The sequence below is a fragment of the Oryctolagus cuniculus genome, chromosome 17 (assembly GCF_964237555.1).
Source record: "Oryctolagus cuniculus chromosome 17, mOryCun1.1, whole genome shotgun sequence".
Lineage (NCBI taxonomy): Eukaryota > Metazoa > Chordata > Mammalia > Lagomorpha > Leporidae > Oryctolagus > Oryctolagus cuniculus.
This window is the reverse complement of record NC_091448.1, coordinates 19,570,650-19,591,374: the sequence shown is the minus strand read 5'-3', so window position 1 is coordinate 19,591,374 and position 20,725 is coordinate 19,570,650. Positions and strand designations below refer to the sequence as shown.

Genomic DNA, 20,725 nt, shown 5'->3' with positions numbered 1-20,725 from the left:
TTTCTTTACAAGTGCACATCAAGGTGGCCTCTGGGTACCTGAATCTGTTTTTGCTGTGGCCTGATATTTTAAAGGCAGCCTTTAAGCGAAAGAGGAGAACTCTAACAAGAAAAAGCCTGCTGAGGAGGGACGTTTTTGCCTTGGAAAACCTGGAGCCTAAAGCATTCACTATTACTGGCGGCAGGTTGATGGCCTAGAAGAGAAGGAATTCTAGGTCAGGAACATTTTGTGCGAAACTGAGGCTGCACTTGGGCATTGGAAGATAAGGGCATTAGAAGACAAGTAATGGCTCGAGCAGGCTGGGCTGCCCTGCGGGGTCCCTGGCCCTGGGCTGCCCCTCCCCCAGCTGCCCTCATGCTTGGGCAGCAGCGCTGTGGCTTTGCCACGAAGCCCTCAGATGAGTCCCCTGGTTCCTCTGTGATGGTTTCCGCTCTCCTCCCTCCTGATCCTCAGCGAGGCCTCGGGTGAGGGGGCATGGCCACTCTCACCAGCTCCCAGGCCCAGTGCAGTCCCCTGGCATGAATGACAGCAGCTGTTTCCTAAAGTCACACACTTAGGAGCAAATTATTCTGACTGCGCCTGTAGGAGCCCACGCGCCCCTCCTAAGACCCCAGGTTTACCCTAGCGGGAAAGGCCAGGACCCTCTCGGTTGCAGCAAGACTGCTTTGTTCTGGTGATTTTTCCCGCCAGCTCTCCTTGGACGCCCTTAGATGACTTCCATCCTCTCCCCTGATCTAGGGTTGCAAAGAGGTTCAGTCCTCTCTTCCCTGCTGCCTACCTCCTCCCAACCCCCAGTTCTTACCCAAACACCGGCATCTGGGAACAGACTCTGGGCCAGAGTAGAAACACTGCGGGGGCGACGCTGTGGAGAAGCGGGTAAAGCTGACGCCTGCTATTCCTGCATCCCATATGGGCGCTGGTTTGAGACCCAGCTACTTCGGATCCAGCTCTCTGCTATGGCCTGGGAAAGCAGTGGAAGATGGCCCAAGTGCTTGGGCCCCTGCACCTGCGTGGGAGACCCAGAAGAAGCTCCTGGCTCCTGGCTTTGGATCAGCGCAGCTCGGGCCGTTGCAGCCATCTGGAGAGTGAAACAGCAGATGGAAGACTCTCTCTCTCTCTCTCTCTCTCTGCCTCTGCCCTCTCTATAACTCTGCCTTTCAAATAAATAGTCTTTTTTAGAAAAGGAAATATTGTGGGAATGGACGACTGGTTTGAACACACACTACCAATCTAGCAGTAGGCATAAAAGCAACACCGTGGTTACTACTAGAATGGTGATGGGAAATAATTTCTTACCCAGCACGGGTGGAAGTGTGGGTAGGGACAGTATAGGCTATCTGTTTTAGTATTTTTTTTTTTTGTGGCGGTAAAGCTAACCAATCATAACGAGCAATTAACGTTATCTGCTATTATATTAAACATACACGTAGCGCTCAAAGGACAGTTACAGGCCGGCACTGCGGTTCACTAGGCTAATCCTCCGCCTTGCGGCGCCGGCACACCGGGTTCTAGTCCCCGTCGGGGCGCCGGATTCTGTCCCGGTTACCCCTCTTCCAGGCCAGCTCTCTGCTGTGGCCAGGGAGTGCAGTGGAGGATGGCCCAAGTCCTTGGGCCCTGCACCCCATGGGAGACCAGGGTAAGTACCCGGCTCCTGCCATCGGATCAGCGCAGTACGCCGGCCGCACAGCGCTGGCCGCGGCGGCCATTGGAGGGTGAACCAACGGCAAAGGAAGACCTTTCTCTCTGTCTCTCTCTCTCACTGTCCACTCTGCCTGTCAAAAAAAAAAGGACAGTTACAATAGTTACAATACACTCGCATTCAAGGCGCGCTTGGTTCTCTTGAGAAGATTGACTCCCTGCGCGTAGAGCGCGGTCGCCCTCTGCTGACGTAGGGAGGTAGCGCGCCGGGAGTGGGCGTTTCCGGGCCTGAGGGGGCGAAGATCTTTCTCACCACTAGAGGGCTCTGGTCCGCGCTACGGAACCCGTTCTTGCCCTCCCTTCTTAAAGTACTTCCGGCCTGATCTCTATGATCCATCCAGTTGGCGGCTAGGGAAGTTCCTAAACTTTTCGACGTAAACAAAAGGGACGTGCGCCGACCCGGAAGTGAAAGCGGGAGCGAGGCCGGCCGGAAGGAAGGAGGAGGCTGGAGGGAAGCTGTAGCCATGGCTGTGGCCGTGGCCACGGCCGGGGTCCTGACCGGGCCGGAGCCAGGCCCCGCGGAAGAGCTCGCCAAACTCGAATATCTGTCTTTAGTGTCGAAGGTGTGCACCGAGTTGGACAACCACTTAGGGATCAACGACAAGGATCTCGGTGAGCCGGGCAGGTCCCTGGGGCCCCAGGGCTTGGGGTTCCGGGGAGCGGAAGGAGCCGAGTGTGGGCCGAGTGGGGTGCGAGTCCGCTTCTCCCCAATTCACGTGGCCCTCGGCCCGGGGAGTGAGTCTGGGAGCCCTCCGAGCCGATCTGTTAGAGCTGTCGGGGAAGCCCAGGGCCAGCCGCTCCGCTTGGTGTTTTGTTTTGTTTTTCAGCTGCGAATAATTGAACAGCTTTAACAGCAGCGGCGGCGGCCACCGTGGTATTTGATGGTGGTTGCCGACAGTCTTTGGGTGCTCCCACTGTGCCACCTGTTCTGCCCAGCTCTCTAATTCCGTGCCTTCCTCGGTCTCAGCGCCACGCTGTGAGATAGCAGTCAGCGATCGTTAGTGTTACGCTGCCTCGCAAGCACCAGTCGTTCGCTGTCCGGTGCAGACAGCATCTGGAGACTCGCGCTGAGCTCCTCGGAAAGTCTTGGGCCCTGGAGGCGATGGACGGGATGGAGGCACAGGTTGCTTGCTTTTGATAGGTGCTGGGACATTCCCCGCCCTGTCATAGGAGGAGGACATAGGGCAGAGATAATGGTTGTGCATGCGGAAGAGTTTAGAGACTAGCCAGAGCTCCGTCGGATTTGTTTTCTAAATGAAGAGGAGGGAGTCGCTAAGAGGGCTGAACCGGGGGGGGGGGGGGGGGGTGCGACAGGAAGGGGTCGAGGAGGGTAGGTGGGTTTCTTCTCTGATGTGAGGTGAGGTTTTCGCAGGGTTCCTAGATTGCACTTAGGAAGGTGCCCTGCAGCCAGTATATTGCCAGCATATATTTTAGTTCATATTTCTCTTGCCTGAGAGAGACAGAGAGAGACAGAGACAGAGACAGAGAGAGAGACACCTTCATCTATTGGTTCACTCCCCCAAATTGCTGCAACTGCTGGGGCTGGGCCTGGCTGTAGCCAGGACCCAGGAGCTTCACCTGGGTCTTCCATATAGCTGGCAGGGGCCCAAGCACTTGGGCCATCTTCTGTTGCTCTCCCAGGCACATTAGCAGGGAGCTGGATCGGAAATGGAGCAGCCTGGACTGGAACCAGTGCTCATGTGGGATGCCTGCGTGACAGGCAGAGGCTTAACCACTGTGCCACAACGCTGGCCCTTTAGCATCTGTGTTTGATAGTGCATTAACTTAACGATGTCCTTATTTAATTCCGAACATTAAAAAAACCAACGTGGTCATTTGGTGCAACAGTGAAGACCCTGCTTGGGTGCCCACATCTCATATTCAAGTGCTGGGTTCGAGTCCCACGCCACTTCCTGCAAATGGGCACCCTGTGGGCAGCAGGTGATGCCTGAAGTCCTTGAGTCCCTGCCACCCATGTGGAAGACCCAGGTTGAGTTCCTGGCCCCTGGCTTTCGCCTAGTCCAGCCCTGGCTGTTGCGGGCATTTGGGCAGTGAATCAGCAGATAGAAGATCTTTGTCTCTTTCTCTTTCAAATAAATAAAAATCAGTTTAAAGATGAAAAAACTGATGATGGCTTGCAGTGTAGATACGCTGCTGATTATTGTGGGATGAGCTTTTTTGAGTATAGCATGCCTAATACCATGTGACTTAGTTCTCTTTCTACGTTTCCCCAAAGCAAGTGGGACCTCCAGTCAGCTGCCTGGGATCTGGGCTTGGGTCCCCCAGTTATTAGTGGGTAGGTTGTTGTCTCCAACTCTCAGCCTTTGATGTAGATCTGAACAATAGTGGCCCCTACTTAGGAGGGCTGTTGTTAGGAACATGAGGACAACCCATGGGAAGCATGTAGCGGAGTACTCAGCCTGTGGCGATGTTCAAGAAGTATTAACCATTGAGGTTGTTATTAATTTGTTGTTATGCATGAGCTGTGTCCGTGTGGCCTGATGGTGTGTGGCTTCCACTTAACATCATCAAAAGGATGAAGCGAATTCCAGCCTGGAGGTGGTACTGGAGTACTGGTTGGTCAGCCAGTTATCTAGATCGCCTGTGTTCCTTTTTCCCTTTTTGTTTTTTGTTTTGTTTTTTGTTTTTTGATTAGAATCCAAATAAATTCAATAAATTTCTTGTGAGGCTGATTATCTCAGTTGGTGAGAAAATGTGTGTGTTTTCTGAAACTCTCTTAGTTAATAAGTAGCTGTAATATTAGACATCTCAAAAACTAGGCAGGTTTGTGGAGAAACATTGTGAGGGCAGGCAGCTCCTTCCTGCACTTGGAGATGGTGACAGCCAGCAGCTGCCGGATTCTCACATGTAGGCTGGATCTGTCCTTCCCGAAACTGTAGACTGTTCTGTTGTATACAACTGTGTGTGTGTGTGCGTGTGTGTGCGCACACACGCACGCGTGGGCTCATGCTTATGTACATTGTCACCTTGAGTCTGCGTGGCGATACGCCTGGCTAGGAGTTTTGAGAGAAAAAGATACAGTGATTTGCAGCAAATAGATTTGCCTAGTTTAAATAAACTCACGGCCTGGTTGAACCATCTTGTAGTAACACTTTCAGTTCATTTGTAAAAGTTCACTGAAACACAACGTGGATAATACCAGTTTCTTTACCCTTACCTGAGTGCTGGTCTTTGGTTTCTGTGACAGTTGGGTAGCATAATTATTTTTATTTTCGGTATACTTGAAACTGATTGCTTGCTCAAGCCTCCATTTCTTATTATAATTCATTTTCTCATTTGCAGCTGAATTTGTCATCAGTCTTGCTGAGAAAAATACCACCTTTGACACTTTTAAGGCATCTTTGGTCAAAAATGGTGCAGAATTCACAGTATGTATGTTTGGAGACTTCTATTTTACTTTACTGTGACTGTTGAATTTAATTTTGGCAGGATTTAATACAGGATTTGGGTACAGGAAGGAGACAGTATGCACATACACTTAAATAAGCCATTAAATGTGTAATGTTTTCACGCCATTCGGCAGCGGCGAAGTGAGGATTTCCTGCAGCACCTTTCTGGGATACTGCGGAGGGATTCCTAGCGTTAAGTCTGTGTGTGTGTTTACATTCCTGTTCTGTGAATCAGGAAGTCGGAAAAGAGTCAAGGTTTTGGAGGTAGTTCTAAACCACGGGAGATAGCATGGTTGGAGGGAACTGAATAACTTGACCCCGGAAAGAGTCCTCGATACCAGTTTTCCCTGAAGCGCACTGTGCCAGATTGGGGATGCACCAGGTTGACATCCGAGCGCCTGAATTCAGATGCATAACCTCCCTTTCTTTGAAGCTTTTTTTTGTCTCCCCTTTCCTAAGTGTATTTACACACTGATCAAGGCACTGATAATTTTTGTTCTGTTTCTTTTCAAAGGATTCTCTTATTAGTAATTTGCTGCGTCTCATACAAACCATGCGGCCTCCAGCAAAGCCGTCCACTAGCAAAGGTGAGCAGAGCTGCACCTGCGGAGTGTGTAGACCTGAGCATCTTGTCAGTTGTACTTGTCCTCTCAGCAAGTGCTGAGCAAGTAAATATTCTAGTAGTTTTTTAAGTGATTTAAGACAAAATTTAAACTATAAGGCCCAGCCAAATGAGTGCTGCGGCTTCCGTCCCTGCTACGCACCCAGAGGGTTTGTAGTCAATGTTTTTAGGAAACTGAACTCCAGGTATAGTGATGTGTGTGGTTAACGTGTAGCAGAATGCCATGTTCTGTTTCAATTTGATGCAAATCTGATGGTAATGTTCTGTTGTTAACTAGTAATAGTATTAATTCATTTTTTCTTTCACCCTTTCATGTTCTTTAATGAAATAAGATCCAGTTGTTAAACCCAAAACTGAAAAAGAAAAGCTGAAGGAACTCTTCCCAGTCCTTTGTCAGCCAGACAACCCTTCCGTTCGGGTATTGATACCATTTTGATGATATCTACTGTGTGTGTGTGTGTGTGTGTGTGTGTCCCCTCTATTCTGTATCTATTAGTAATTCTATTAATTTTAAGTTTGCCCTCATTGTAGAGGGATAGTATTTAATCACTTGCTGAGTGCACTATGTGTAGAATAGTGTTAAAGGGTTCTGAGAATGATACTCAAGGGACAGAGATTGGGAACAGAAAGCAGTGATTAGGGACATGAAATATGTATGAAATAACTTAAAGTTCTAGAACAGATGCCTGATGTGTGAAATTTATTTTATTTTATTTTATTTTTTGCTCCATTACATATTGCATGGTCCAATTTTCGAAGTATTTTGAATTTCATTTTAGTAGGTGTTTATTGAGTGTATCCCAAGCACTGTTGTAAGGACCAAGGATACAGAGGTGAACAAATCAGACAGGTGTTTCTGCATCTCAGGCTGGGATGGGAGCAGGAAACAAGTGTGTGAACAGTCTAGTGTGGGAAGAGACAGGAGCTATAGAAACAAGTCTATAACTTAGCTGGCAGCAACAGGGCTGTGGAAAAAATAAAGTAGGAGGAAGGAGATGCAGAGGGAGAGTTGCTTTTTTAAGAGTTTTTTTTTAAAGATTTATTTATTTATTTGAAAGAGTTACACACAGAGAGAAGGAGAGGCAGAGAGAGAGAGAGAGAGAAGTCTTCCATCTGCTGGTTCACTCCCCAATTGGCCGCAACGGCTGGAGTTGCGCCGATCCGAAGCCAGGAGCCAGGAGCTTCTTCTGGGTCTCCCACATAGGTGCAGGGGCCCAAGGACTTGGGTCATCTTCCACTGCTTTCCCAGGCCACAGCAGAGAGCTGGATTGGAAGTGGAGCAACTGAGACTTGAACTGGCGCCCATATGTGATGCCAGCACTGCAGGCGGTGGCCACAGAGATTTATTTTTATTTGAAAGGCACAGTTAGAGAAGTAGAGAGAGATCTTCCATCTTTTAGTTCACTCTACACATGACCACAATGGCCAGGACAGGAGCCTGGAGCTTCATCCTGTTCTCCCAGATGGTGCAGGAGGCTCAAGGACTTGGGCTATCTTCCACTGCTTTCCCAGACATGTTAGCAGGGAGCTGGATTGGAGGTGGAGCAGCCAGGACTCAAACCAGCACCCATATGGAGTGTCCATGTTGCAGGCAGCGGCTTTACCTGCTGTGCCACAACAGCAGCCCCCAGATTTGCTTTTTAAGTTATAATCATCACTTATGTGCTTTCATAGGAGGGATGATTAATCTCTAATTGCCTTTCATAGGATTGTATTAAGGACAAGCAGGGATTTGTCACATTTGTTAGATGTAGAAATGATTCTCAAGAACTTTACCCTGTCTTCTATCTCCCTGTCTTCTATTTTCTGAGAAATTCGTGTCTATCTTTGTTCTCTTTGCAAAAGTGGTTGGTGATACAGAGGCTGTCAGATCTGTAGACAGACCCGTAGTACATGCTGAGTCTTGAGTGGTTTTTTTTCTTTCTCCTCTTCTCCCAACTTTGCTGACCTCTGCCCCGAAGACCATGCTGGATGAAGACGATGTGAAAGTTGCTGTGGATGTCCTGAAAGAACTAGAAGCATTAATGCCCAGTGCAGCGGGTCAGGAGAAACAGAGAGACACCGAGCACCGGTTTGTCCTGTTGGCCTGTCCTATAGTAGTTGAATTTTGTGGATCAGTCAAGCAAAATTACTGTCAAATTTGAGAGTCTGGATTGGCCATCTACCATGTTCTTAGATTCATTTTCATCGCTCCCTGCCAAAAGCATTTATGCAGGAAGTGCTAAGATGTTCAGAGATAGAAATCAGGATTGAAAGAGGCTGAATGTGTCTGTGGCCTGACCCTTTATTGGCCTGCAGGGATGCCACCGTGGTTGAAACTGTTGATGCAGTTCACCACTGAGCCGGCACCTGTTCTGTCTGTGGCATTGTGCTGGGTGTTTGGGGGTGCAGATGGAATTGGGCTGGTTTCTTTTTCAGACAGATGCTTATTGCTTTGTTAGGGACAGGACAAAAAAGAAGAAGCGGAGTCGGAGCCGGGATCGTGACCGTGACCGAGACCGTGACCGTGACCGAGAGCGAGAACGAGAGCGAGACCACAAGCGGAGACACCGATCCCGCTCTCGATCACGTTCCAGGACTCGGGAGAGGAATAAAGGGAAGTCCAGATACCGATCGAGGAGCAGAAGCCCAAGTCCTCTGAAAGACCGGAAGGATCGAGACAAATATGGGGAGAGGAATCTGGACAGGTGGCGGGATAAGCATGTGGACCGCCCTCCCCCTGAAGAGCCCGCCATCGGGGACATTTACAATGGCAAAGTGACCAGCATCATGCAGTTCGGCTGCTTTGTGCAGCTGGAGGGACTAAGGTAATGGCTGCTGCTCTTCCTTCACTCCAGTGATGGATGGAATTCTTTATCACTAGGTTCTTACATTCTACAGAGTCATTATGATTCATACCTAAATTAGCTAAACCAGGTTCTTAGAAATGGACTTTTGTTTTTAAATGCCACTGAGCCATTCATTCCTTCGTCTGCCTTCAGGAGACCTGTCCTTTGCTGGTTGAAATGATTGAGAATTTGTTTTCTCCGCTCCCCCTGGCCAGTATCTTTGTGCGGTGGTGATAATTTTATTGTTTCACTACTTACTTGGTACTCTTTTGAATTTAAGACCGTTTTCTTTTGTTCAGTTCCAGTAAGAGTAGGAACTGGCTGGGGAAAAGCTGTTTTTATGCATGCCCCAGATGTATCTGACTTTCCCTTAGGAAGCGGTGGGAAGGCCTGGTGCACATCTCTGAGCTCCGACGTGAAGGCCGCGTGGCCAACGTAGCTGATGTGGTGAGCAAAGGCCAGAGGGTCAAGGTCAAAGTGCTGTCCTTCACTGGGACCAAGACCAGCCTGAGCATGAAGGTGGGTGAGATGGCTGCTTGTTCCCACATCCATGGCCAAGCGCACATGGGAGGGCAGCTAGTGAGCCAGCTCCTTTGTTTTTGTGCTTAAGGATGTGGATCAAGAAACTGGAGAAGACCTAAACCCAAATCGACGGCGAAATCTAGTTGGGGAAACCAACGAGGAGACTTCGATGCGGAATCCAGACAGACCCACCCACCTTTCCCTTGTCAGTGCCCCCGAAGTGGAGGACGACTCGCTGGAGCGCAAGCGCCTCACCCGCATCTCTGACCCAGAGAAGTGGGAGATCAAGCAGGTTGGGGCCGTCGGCTTTCCTGGCTGCACAGGCAGTCAGCATGTTGCGTGGGTTAGGAGTGCAGTGCATGGAGCAGGGGCTGATTTCTGGTCGTGTTCTAGCTGTGTGATCCCGAGCCAACTTACTCTAAGTCTCTGGGCCTCAGTGCTCGTGCCTGTGAAACACGACCGGTGGGGGGGCTGTGGGGCTCTGCGATAGAGCGGGGACTCAGGTCAGAGCTTGACCCCGGGTAGCTGCTCTGTAAGTGCTTGCTATTGGTTCACTGTCCTCCGGTGAGCACGGGAGCCACAGTGTGTCAAGTGTGGTGTACGTGGTGGGGCCACAGACACACACGTCCTGGTTCCCATCCTTGAGGTGGATTTCATCCCTGTGAAGTGTCCCATCTCCCATCACAAGAAGTGCACACAGTGACGTGACCCCTCCTCTCAATGACGCCCTCGAGCCCAGGCTTTTTAGCGCCATGTTGTGAGACGGCTCCCACCCCCGACCCCCACCAGGATATGATATGTGATGTGTGAGGCCCTGACGTCTGGGTGAGAGGAGGGAAAGCCTGGGTTTCCTTCGTGAGAGCTCTAATAACTCCCAGAAAAGAAGAGCTTTCGTCCTGGCATGCTATCAGTGCCCGTCTGTCCTTTGACTAGATGATTGCTGCCAATGTACTTTCCAAAGAAGAGTTCCCCGACTTCGATGAAGAGACTGGCATTCTCCCTAAGGTGGATGACGAAGAAGGTAGGCAGCCACGTGGATGCAGCAGGATAATGGGTTGGGAGGAGAGCTGACCAGTTGAGCCATTAAATTGGGCTGTTTGTGGTTTAACATAGTGTCTGTTAATCGTTCTTGGGTCTCACCACTGACCTCTCAAAGAACAAGGACCTCCTAATGGAAGCAAGGAGTTCATGCTTCTGACAAGCATTTGTGTATTGTACTTGTCTCTTATAATAAGTTTTCAGGATACAGAGTTACAGTTGTGTTGTGGGGAGTAAATGTGATCTCATATTCTTAGATATTATTTTGGAAACCGTGGATCCATCAAGATGTCCTCTGAGTTGCCCTGGAAGTAACTTTGTTATGAAATAAATGCTGTAATAGAGCATTTATAATTTGTATAACAATAAGTGAGGACTTGCGTACCCACCAGCTAGTTTAAGAAGTGGAACTTCCCAATACCTCTGAAGCTTCTGCATGCTCCCTTCCAGTTAGATTTTCTTCTTCCTGGGGCAGTCACGCTAAGTTTTACATCAGTCATTTCCTCACTTTTCTTTAGAGTTTTACCATCTACATACCTGTCCCTAAACATTACTGCTTATTTTTTAACCTATTATCCTGCTCTTGATATTTATCTGTGTTTTTACTGATAGTTGTATTTCATTTGTTTTCATTACTGTCGAGTGTTTCTACATATCAATTTCTGAGTACCTCTGATCAGTTCTTGGGCTGAAGCACAATGCCCTGGGATTGTTTGGGAGAGCTGGGTTGCAGAGGTATAGTCAGCTGGGGGAGCGTTTCATATGCATTGTTCTCCCTTTGATCTCAGAGGCTATTTTTGATAATATATTAATGCCTGTGGAAATTGTTTTGGTGAAAATGATTGATCTGTTCTCTCTTGTATTTGGTTAATTCTTCTTTTTGGGGGGCTTTTAGATGAGGATCTTGAGATTGAACTCGTTGAGGAAGAACCTCCATTCCTGAGAGGGCACACCAAGCAAAGTATGGACATGAGCCCCATTAAAATCGTTAAGGTGAGAAGTGCTGGGATTTTGGCATGAAAATGTTGTGAACTTCTTTTCTTAAAGTAACAGCTCAGCCTGTTAGAGGTGAGTAAACAGAACACAGACCACAGAGGTAGTGTTGACTGTAAGCCAGGGACTGGAATGTTTGTGTTAAATGCAGGTTGATTTGGCTTTGTTGCTTTTTCTTATTTAGTTTTCTTGCATCCCTCTACTGTGTTTTGGGAGGAAGTAGAGATGAATAGAAGTGCTCTCCTAGCTGTCATCATTGCTTTTGTCTAGGTTCCTTGCGGCTTGAATCATCAGCTTGCAGATTCAAAGGCACTTTTGAAGGGTTCTCTTGGCCAATAGGGACTGACGGCCATGGAAAACTATAGCCCTGGCTGTTGAAGGCAGAGGTGTGAGGAAAATACAAACCAGAATCCGTGGAAGTTACAAAGTGGTTTTTTTTTTTTTTTTTTTTTTTTTTTTGACAGGCAGAGTGGACAGTGAGAGAGAGAGACAGAGAGAAAGGTCTTCCTTTTGCCGTTGGTTCACCCTCCAATGGCCACTGTGGCCAGCGCACTGCGGCCGGCGCACCGCGCTGATCCGATGGCAGGAGCCAGATACTTATCCTGGTCTCCCATGGGGTGCAGGGCCCAAGCACTTGGGCCATCCTCCACTGCCCTCCTGGGCCACAGCAGAGAGCTGGCCTGGAAGAGGGGCAACCGGGACAGAATCCGGCGCCCCGACCAGGACTAGAACCCGGTGTGCCGGCGCCGCAAGGCAGAGGATTAGCCTAGTGAGCTGCGGTGCCGGCCAGTTGCAAAGTTTTAAAAAGAATATCTTAAACGTGTCCCAGCCCAGCCACTCATGTAATTCTTACATCTGCCTATGTAATCTTCCTGTATGGTCATCTCACAACTGCCTGAAATTATTGGTGACAGGGAGTTCACCAGTCCCTCAAGGAGATACATTCCATCTTTAGATGGATCTGATCATTGGCTCTTTAGACTGAGATGAAATCTGTCTCACTGAGGCATCCACACTGGTCTTAAATTTTAGTTCTTGGAGTTGTACAAAAGAAGTCCTGGGATAGGCATCATAGTGCAGCAGGCTAAGCTGCTGCTTGGGGTGCCCACGTCCTGTATCCGAATGGCTGGTTGGAGTCCCAGATGCTCTGTGCCTCTGATCCAGCTTCCTGCTAATGTGCCTGGGAGGCAGGGTGTGTGGCCCAAGTACTTGGGTCCCTACCACCCATATTATAGACTCAAAGAGTTCCTGACTCCTGGCTTTGGCCTGGTCCAGCCCTGACTATTGCAGATATTTGGGGAGTGAACCAATGGATAGAAAATCTCTGTCTCTTCCTCTGTCAACTCTTCCTTTCAAATAAATCTTAAAAGCAAAAAAAAGAATTCTGAAACCTGCTTTGTGGCATGGTGGGTTAAGCCACTGCCTGCAACATGGGCATCCCTTGTGAGTGCCAGTTTGAGTTCTGGCTGTGCCGTTTCTGATCCAGTGCTCTGCTATGGCCTGGGAAAGCAGTAGAAGATGACCCAAGTGCTTGGGCCCCTGTATGCATGTGGGAGACTTGGATGAAGCTGTTGCCTTCTGACTTTGGCCTGGCCCAGCCCTGGCCATTGTGGCCAGTTGGGGAGTGAACTAGCAATGGAAAATCTATCTCTCTCTTTCGCTGTAACTCTACCTTTCAAAGAAATAAATCTTAAAAAAAACACAAATTCCTTCTTATCCTTTTCTTGTATCCTTCATACATTTAAAGGTAGCATCTTTTTTTGTTTGTTTTTTTAAGATTTATTTGTTTGAAAGGCAGAGTTACAAAGAGGCAGAGAGAGAGAGAGAGGGATGTCTTCATCTGTTGGTTCACTCCCCAAATGGCTGCAACAGCTGGAGCTCGGCTAATCCAAAGCCAGGAGCCAGGAGCTTCTTCAGGTCTCCCACGCAGGTGCAGGGACCCAAGGACTTGGACCATCTTCTAATGTTTTCCCAGGCTATAACAGAGAGCTGGAGCGGAAGTGGAGCAGCCATATGGGATGCCGGCACTGCAGGCGGTGACTTTATCCACTATGCCACAGCGCTGGTCCCCCATCACTTTTATTTCTTTTGGAGTTTTTATCCTCAAGCTAAACATCCCAGTTCCTTCAGTGATTTTCAGTGTATCTGAGTATGCCACCATTTATCCATTTCTTCTGGGAGGTCTGGTGTCTTAATACCGACTTTACTTCTAGAGTGACCTCATGTTTTAGATTGCAGTAGCTTAACATCCCCCCTTTTATTTGCTGGGCATTTAATGTGTACTCCTTTTTCTTCTGGCACACCAGAACCCAGATGGCTCCCTCTCCCAAGCAGCCATGATGCAGAGTGCCTTGGCCAAAGAAAGGCGGGAACTCAAGCAGGCCCAGCGGGAAGCTGAGATGGATTCTATCCCGATGGGACTCAACAAACACTGGGTTGATCCTCTGCCTGATGGTAGGACCCTTGGAACAGGGTGTGGACCTTTTCAAAAAGCCTTAATCTCTGAGTACAAAGGGAGGTGACGCAGAGAGCGCACACTGCTAAATCTGGCCTTGGTTTTTCTTTCAGTTAGAGCATGTTTGTGTGTTTTGTTTTTTAAACAAATGTTTAAAACCAAAAATGCTTCAGTAACCCTGGTCAAATCATTAGACTGGCTGAGGTTTTCTTCTGAATAAGTTAAAACATTTGTTCTCTTGATAATACAACTTAGAAAGTTCCCTTCCATGTAATTCTTTGTGCAGTAAAATATTAATTAGTAGATGTAGTCATAACAGATACTTAGTAACTTCTATTGGGAAACTGGTGGGACTAGAGCTGTGAACTAAAGACATGACCCCTGCTGTTAAGGGCCTTGTAACTTAGTGGGGAAGCTGGATACTCAATAATTACTGAATAATTAATTAAGTTGTGATCCATGCTAAATGGAGGAGTATACGCAGTACAGCTCACTTCCCTGGGGGAATTGGGACCTGAAGGATAAGATAAATAAGGCTTGGTCTGTCCAGGGGATTGGGCAGGAGGAACCTGTGCTGGAGCCAGGGCAGGGAAGAGGCCTGTGTGGCTGGAGTACATAGCGGGACGGGGCAGGGGCAGAGGATGAGGTGGGCGTGGTAGGCCGGGACTTCGTAGATGGCATTCATTCTCTGTGCCCTGGGAGCTGCTGAGAAGGGTTAAGCATGAAAGTGTTCTGAGCAGGGGAGTGGCAGAATCACAGCTGCATTGCCAAAGGATTGTTCAGGATGCGCTGCGGGTTGAGTTGGATGGGCAGGAGCATAGGAGGCTTCCAGGAAAGTTCAGAGAGGACGATGCCTTGGACAGGGAGGTAGCCGAGAGGAGGGTTGTCCTTGAGAAATGTGATTTGTTGAATGCAGGGAAAAGGGGAATAGGAGCAGTCAAAGAGGATGTCTAGATTTCTCCCATGAGCACCTGTGAGGGAAGATTGTGAACGCAGTTCTGGACTTGTGTCTAAAGTACTTGGAAGCATCTTAGTTGAGGCATCAGGTATGCAGCTGAGTTTTAAGAGCTCAGCAGAGGTCCCACATGTGGTACCACTTGCTCTGTTCTCGTCCCCTCTCGCACCCCTTATTAGCCTTCTGTATTCTTCACGTGCATTTGTGTCTCTGAGTGAGGGAGTGTGTGAGTGGTCAGGATCTGAGACACCCACCTGCCATTTTGATTTCTCCCTGGTGCATCTTGACATAACACTTGACATAGCTCGAGGGCACTACTGAGTTGTCTGTTTTCCCTCCCAGCGGAAGGCAGGCAGATTGCTGCCAACATGAGGGGCATTGGGATGATGCCCAACGACATCCCCGAGTGGAAGAAGCACGCCTTTGGGGGCAACAAAGCTTCTTACGGAAAAAAGACCCAGATGTCAATCCTCGAGCAGAGGGAAAGCCTGCCCATCTACAAGCTGAAGGAGCAGCTGGTCCAGGTGAGCGGCCGCCCTGTGATGTACAGGGGTGGGGAGTCTCCTGCAAGAGGGATGACATTTTATTTTACAGCTGAAGTTAGCTGGACAAGTGTGTGCATGTTTGAAGTGGCTCTTCCAAAAGGGGTGAGAAAATGTTTCCAAGTACTTTTAGTAAGCACACGTATTAGTGTACACATTTCTTTGTCCTTGCGAGGAAATACATTTATTTGAATTGGGGATTCAAGAGCGGTTCCAAGTGGGCAGAGTATTGTTGCTCTGGTCAATAATTAAAAACCGGGATATTTGACCAGTGAACTCACAGAGGCAAGGGCGTTATTTCAGGTACTGATTATAAGACCACCAAACCTTCCTTAAAGTGACCGAATGTACTAGTTTCCAGTGATCTTGGAACAATACCACGTGTGTACCTAAGCAGATACAAATACATGCCCACGCCCACTCACACACGTTTTCTCTCTGTGTGTTTATGCTTTGGGCAGTGCATTAAATACACTATTCTGTATTTTTCCTTTTGAGAATGTATCAGAGATAGTCCTTTTTTTAAAACGACTTTAGAGCTTTGTTCATGTGGATATACTCCAGCTTATTTAACTAGTCCTGTAGTAATAGACATGTAGGGTGATTATAATCCTTTATTGTTACAGGTAGTGTAGAAATAAGGTAACTTTTAGGGGAAAGGCTTTAGAAATTTGGGAGTGGTGATGGGAAATACATTTTATTTGTCTTTTAAATTTACTGTTGAATTCCTTAACTATTTGTATATGTTCTCTTTTTTTCGCTTAGTGTTAGAAGGTAAGCATTAATTATTTTACTCCAGAGTGATGTGCGGTACATTTTAATGGCCATATTTATATTTTGCTCTCAGGCTGTCCATGACAATCAGATCCTGATTGTTATTGGAGAGACAGGATCTGGGAAGACAACGCAGATCACCCAGTACCTGGCGGAGGCAGGCTACACGTCCAGGGGCAAGATTGGGTGTACCCAACCCCGAAGGGTGGCAGCCATGTCCGTGGCCAAAAGGGTGTCAGAGGAGTTTGGTTGTTGCTTAGGCCAAGAGGTAAGTGGGTAGTTACGCTACTCTAGAAATGCAGGAAGGAACGTGTAACAGCCCAGATCACCTTGTGTATAAAATGGGAGCGATACTACCCTTTTCCAAGATTCTTCTGAGGGTGCGAGGTTTCTTGCCATCCTCACTGATCTGTTCGGCATCACATCTGAGGTTGATCTTACTGGAGGAAATCACTGTACATCTTGGTCAGATTCTTTTTTTTTTTTAGAAGGTTTTTATTTAATGGATACAAATTTCATATGTACAGCTTTTAGGAATATAGTGTTTTTCCCCCCATTCCATTTTTCATTAAGATTTGTTTTTAATTGACTATCTATGGAAGATTGCTCAGATTCTTATCTGTTAAGATTGTGAACAGTAGTGTGAGTGGGCTGACACTTCTGCAGTTGCACGAAGGAGAGTTTGCGTCTTAGGTTTTCCACTCTGTTCTGCCTTAGGTGGGCTACACCATTCGATTTGAGGACTGCACCAGCCCCGAAACAGTCATCAAGTACATGACGGACGGGATGTTGCTCAGGGAGTGCCTGATCGACCCCGACCTCACCCAGTATGCAATCATCATGTTGGACGAGGCGCACGAGAGGACGATTCACACTGACGTGCTCTTCGGATTGTTGAAAAAGGTAACCAGACAGTCTAGTGATCTTTCTGCCTGTTGGAGCCTGAGTTCCGGGAATTGGACTGGAGTACCTATGTCCTCTGGGGGACATAGTACGCCACGTTAGTAAGCCACGTTGCATTTCCCTTTAGACCGTTCAGAAACGGCAAGACATGAAACTCATTGTCACCTCAGCCACCTTGGATGCAGTGAAGTTCTCGCAGTACTTCTATGAAGCACCCATCTTCACCATCCCAGGGCGGACCTACCCAGTGGAGATATTGTACACGAAGGAGCCCGAGACAGATTACCTGGATGCCAGCCTGATCACCGTCATGCAGATCCACCTGACAGAGCCGCCAGGTGAGGGCAAGAGCGCTCTTCCCTCTTAGGCTCCAGATCCTAATATGCGTATCTTTTTTTGCTTATCTTTCCAAAAATGCCTTTGAATGAGTGGCCCCTCTGTCTCAGGATTCCATGTTTAAGATGGTGGTGGTGGAAATATAAATAATGGTGTACAGGGTTTAAATGTTCCTGTTTAAACATGGATAGATGATAACTTCTTGGTTTATTTAGCAGTCAGAATATGAATGTTTTCTGTTCTCTGTTCCATGGAGATCTATTCATGTTCCTGTAGCTTTTGTAGAAAATACAAAGTTAGAGAGTAAATCAATGGGTCAGTGTGTGGCGCAGTGGGTTAGGCTGCCACTGCAGCAGCAGCATCCCACTTCAGTGCCGGTTCGAGTCTCAGTTGCTCCACTTCCAATCCAACTCCCTGATAACGCGCCTGGGAAAGCAGCTGAAGATGGAAGTGGTTGGGCCCCTACACCCATGTGGGAGACCTGGAAGAAACTCCTGGCTTTGGGCTGGCCCTGCTCTGGCTGTTGCAGCCATTTGTGGAGAGAATCAGTAGATGGAAGACTGCTCTCTCTGCCTCTCCCTCCCTTCCTCCCCCCAACTCTGCCTTTCAAATAAATAAATCTTAATACTCTCCTCTCCCCATAGGTGACATCCTGGTCTTCCTGACTGGTCAGGAAGAGATCGATACTGCTTGTGAGATCCTGTATGAAAGGATGAAGTCGCTGGGACCTGATGTTCCAGAGTTAATCATCCTCCCGGTGTACTCTGCTCTTCCCAGTGAGATGCAGACCCGAATCTTCGACCCAGCTCCACCTGGCAGCAGAAAGGTAACACTGGGCAGGCGTGAACTCCCGTGAGTCCTGGAGTCGTGTGGTATGAGCTGCTTCCGGTGTATGTGATTTTTGTTGTATTTTAGAGAGTGATTCAAGCAGTTTATTTAGGAAGGAGGGTCTTTTTCTCCTTCATTCAGCCAGCATATTTTGAGCATGTACAGGCTTAGGGCTCGACACTGCAGTGCAGTGTGAGGACAAGCTGTCGGGGCATCCCTGCCTAGAGGCCATTAGCACGCTGCAGAGTGCCACTGGTGCTCTGCATTCCCAGCGTGGGGGGCCCAGCCTAGTCTTATTTAAGCTGGCTCTGAAGGACTTGAAGTGCAGGGAGATGGGTATTCCTAGGAGACGGAACCGCCTGTGATGTCCTCGTGACAGGTGAGTGAGTGAGGCCGGTTTGGAGAGCTGCGTGGTGCCAGTAGCTGGAATGACAGAAAGGGGACAGATGGACTTTTAAAAAGACAGCAGTGTGATTCAGTTGTAGTTTAAGTATTCTAGTTTCTTAGCCTGTTTTGTGCTGTTTTAACAGAATACCTTAGACTGGATAATTTTTAAAGAACAGAGATTTATTTCTTCAGTTCTAGAGGCTGGCAAGCCCAGGGTCAGGGGCCTGCCTTTGTCGAGGGCCTTCTTACTATGTCATCCTACAGCAGAAGGCAGGAGGGCAAGAGACAGAAAGGAAGGGGCTGAACTCATCCTGTATCAGTTCCCACTCCTGCACATAGTATTAACCCATTCTGCCCTCATGACCTATGACTTCTTAAAGGTCCCATCTCAACACTGTTGCATTGGGTTTAAGTTTCCAACATGTGAACTTTAGGTGACACAGTCAACCATAGTAACAAGTGTACAATTGGGTGGTTTTTAGTGTATTCACAGAATTATATAACCATTACCATTGTCAATTTCAGAAGAATTTGATTACCCCAGAGATAAACCCTGTACCCTGTGCAGCCATCCCCTTGTTTAGACCTTTGCTTAGCCCCTAAACACGAGTGTAGTTTCATCTCTGTGGATTTGCCTCTTCTAGACATTTCATGCAAATTACCTTATATACTAGATGGTCCTTTGTGACTGGAGTCTTTCACTTAGCATGTTTTCAAGGTTCATTCATGTGTAGCATGTGTCAATACCCCAATTCTTTTTATTGCTGAATATTCTGTTGTATGGATGTACCGTATTTTGTTTATCCATTCATCAGTTGGTACACATTTGGTTATTTCTACTTGGGGCTATCATGCATGATGCTTCTATGTACAAACATTTGTGTACAAATTTTTATTTGGACGCATGTTTTCATTTTTCTTGGGTATATACCTGAGAGTAGAAGACAGGTGGGATAGACAAGACAGGGTGGGTGCCAGGAGGTAAAGGTGATGAAGAAGTCGGGGGTGACCCCTGGGCTTCTGGCACAAGGGGCTGCTTGGGAAATGGTGCTGAGGAGGGAGCTCAGGTCGAGCAGGTGTGGGCGAGAAGACTGCCAGGTCGAAGCCTTTCAGGCCGGGAAGCTGCTGCAGATGCAGGATGCTCTGGTGCCTCCTCACAATGATTTTCCTGGGCAGTTGTGTTTTATTAGCTGAACCTCTGGGTAGAGGAACAGTGGCAGTACCAAGCTGAGACTAATAATCTTTGAGATCACATACACCGTTAGGCACCCGCACACCGTGAAATTCTTCTGTTGTCTCATGGTTCGTTTTATGATCAGAAAAAAAAAAATCTCCCTCTTGTCGCAAATATGCAAGCAGCTCATTTTGTAGTCCAGATGTCTCGATGGAGGAAAGAAAAATCTCATTTCGCACTGGCACATGTGATGCCAGGAAATCTCAGCTCTCCCAGGGTGCTGGAAAATTAAAATTGTAGTAAACAGCATTGGATCTAGACAATGAGATATGTAGCCATTTGTACCAAATGAAATTGTCTGTGACTGGCCTTAGCTTTTTCCTATTTAGCTTCTCTCAGGTACTAACCCCTCTCCCACCTAGCCTTTGAAATGAAGGCAGCTGCTCTTCTGCTCATCGGAGGCTGAGCAGGGTTAAGTGTCCCAACCTTATAGAGGGAGAGAAGGCTGCACGCTGCCTTGGGAAGATGTCTGAATTCAGGAGCCCTGTTTCGCATGGTGAGGCTGAACTTGGGCATTGCATGCTGACCGTGGTCCTGTTGCCTGCAGGTTGTGATTGCCACCAACATTGCGGAGACGTCACTGACCATCGATGGCATCTACTACGTGGTGGACCCCGGATTCGTGAAGCAGAAAGTTTACAATTCCAAGACAGGGATCGACCAGCTCGTGGTAACACCTATTTCCCAGGTATGGGAGCTTTTACCAGTAGCTTTCCGGAAAAGCCTCAGTAGGGCTTTTTGAAATTTTTTATGGTTCTATATTTTGAACTTTGTTTTCAAAAGATGAACTTTTGAAAGTTCATCTAGTGGGATAAGGGACAGTTTTGTATTGTTTGTTTCCAATTTTTAGAGTAGTGTTTCAACATTAAAATACCCTATAAAACCTGAACTTCAAAGAATATTTGAATCCAGGCACTGGATTACCCAGTTTAGGTGGGAAGAATGTATTTTTTAATACTACTATACTTACCTCAGATAATGATCATGTATGAAATGCATTTGTTAACTATGAAATAATTTCCTATCTAAATTCTATTTAAAATGAATCTAATCATCTTTTTCAGGGCAGTGTGGCAATAATGTGTCCAAAATTGAAAAGCTCATCTTTTTAACCTGTTTCTAGGGATAAATCAGAAAGTTAGGAATGATTGAATACATAACCAGAGGAATGGAAGAGGGTTTTCACGGAAGCATTGTTCA

General features: G+C 47.5%; 1 protein-coding gene across 5 annotated transcripts in view; it reads left to right on the top strand.

The window, feature by feature from the left end:
• The first annotated feature begins 1,999 nt into the window (after positions 1 to 1,999).
• Positions 2,000 to 20,725, top strand: part of DHX8 (DEAH-box helicase 8) — a 33,205-nt gene continuing 14,479 nt past the window's right edge. The window contains exons 1-17 of one of the 5 annotated variants that reach the window (XM_008271554.4): positions 2,000 to 2,310; positions 5,002 to 5,087; positions 5,623 to 5,695; positions 6,063 to 6,148; positions 7,692 to 7,801; positions 8,172 to 8,537; positions 8,933 to 9,077; positions 9,169 to 9,372; positions 10,014 to 10,101; positions 11,014 to 11,111; positions 13,418 to 13,565; positions 14,864 to 15,045; positions 15,911 to 16,105; positions 16,555 to 16,740; positions 16,868 to 17,078; positions 17,721 to 17,902; positions 20,073 to 20,213. In XM_008271554.4, the coding sequence (XP_008269776.3) occupies positions 2,163 to 2,310; positions 5,002 to 5,087; positions 5,623 to 5,695; positions 6,063 to 6,148; positions 7,692 to 7,801; positions 8,172 to 8,537; positions 8,933 to 9,077; positions 9,169 to 9,372; positions 10,014 to 10,101; positions 11,014 to 11,111; positions 13,418 to 13,565; positions 14,864 to 15,045; positions 15,911 to 16,105; positions 16,555 to 16,740; positions 16,868 to 17,078; positions 17,721 to 17,902; positions 20,073 to 20,213 (2,649 nt within the window). In that variant the 5' untranslated portion in view covers positions 2,000 to 2,162. Of the gene's footprint in view, positions 2,311 to 5,001; positions 5,092 to 5,622; positions 5,696 to 6,062; positions 6,149 to 7,691; positions 7,802 to 8,171; positions 8,538 to 8,932; positions 9,078 to 9,168; positions 9,373 to 10,013; positions 10,102 to 11,013; positions 11,112 to 13,417; positions 13,566 to 14,863; positions 15,046 to 15,910; positions 16,106 to 16,554; positions 16,741 to 16,867; positions 17,079 to 17,720; positions 17,903 to 20,072; positions 20,214 to 20,725 lie in introns of all 5 variants that reach the window. The other 4 variants (XM_051825706.2, XM_070060639.1, XM_051825707.2 and 1 more) reach the window with 4 other exon arrangements.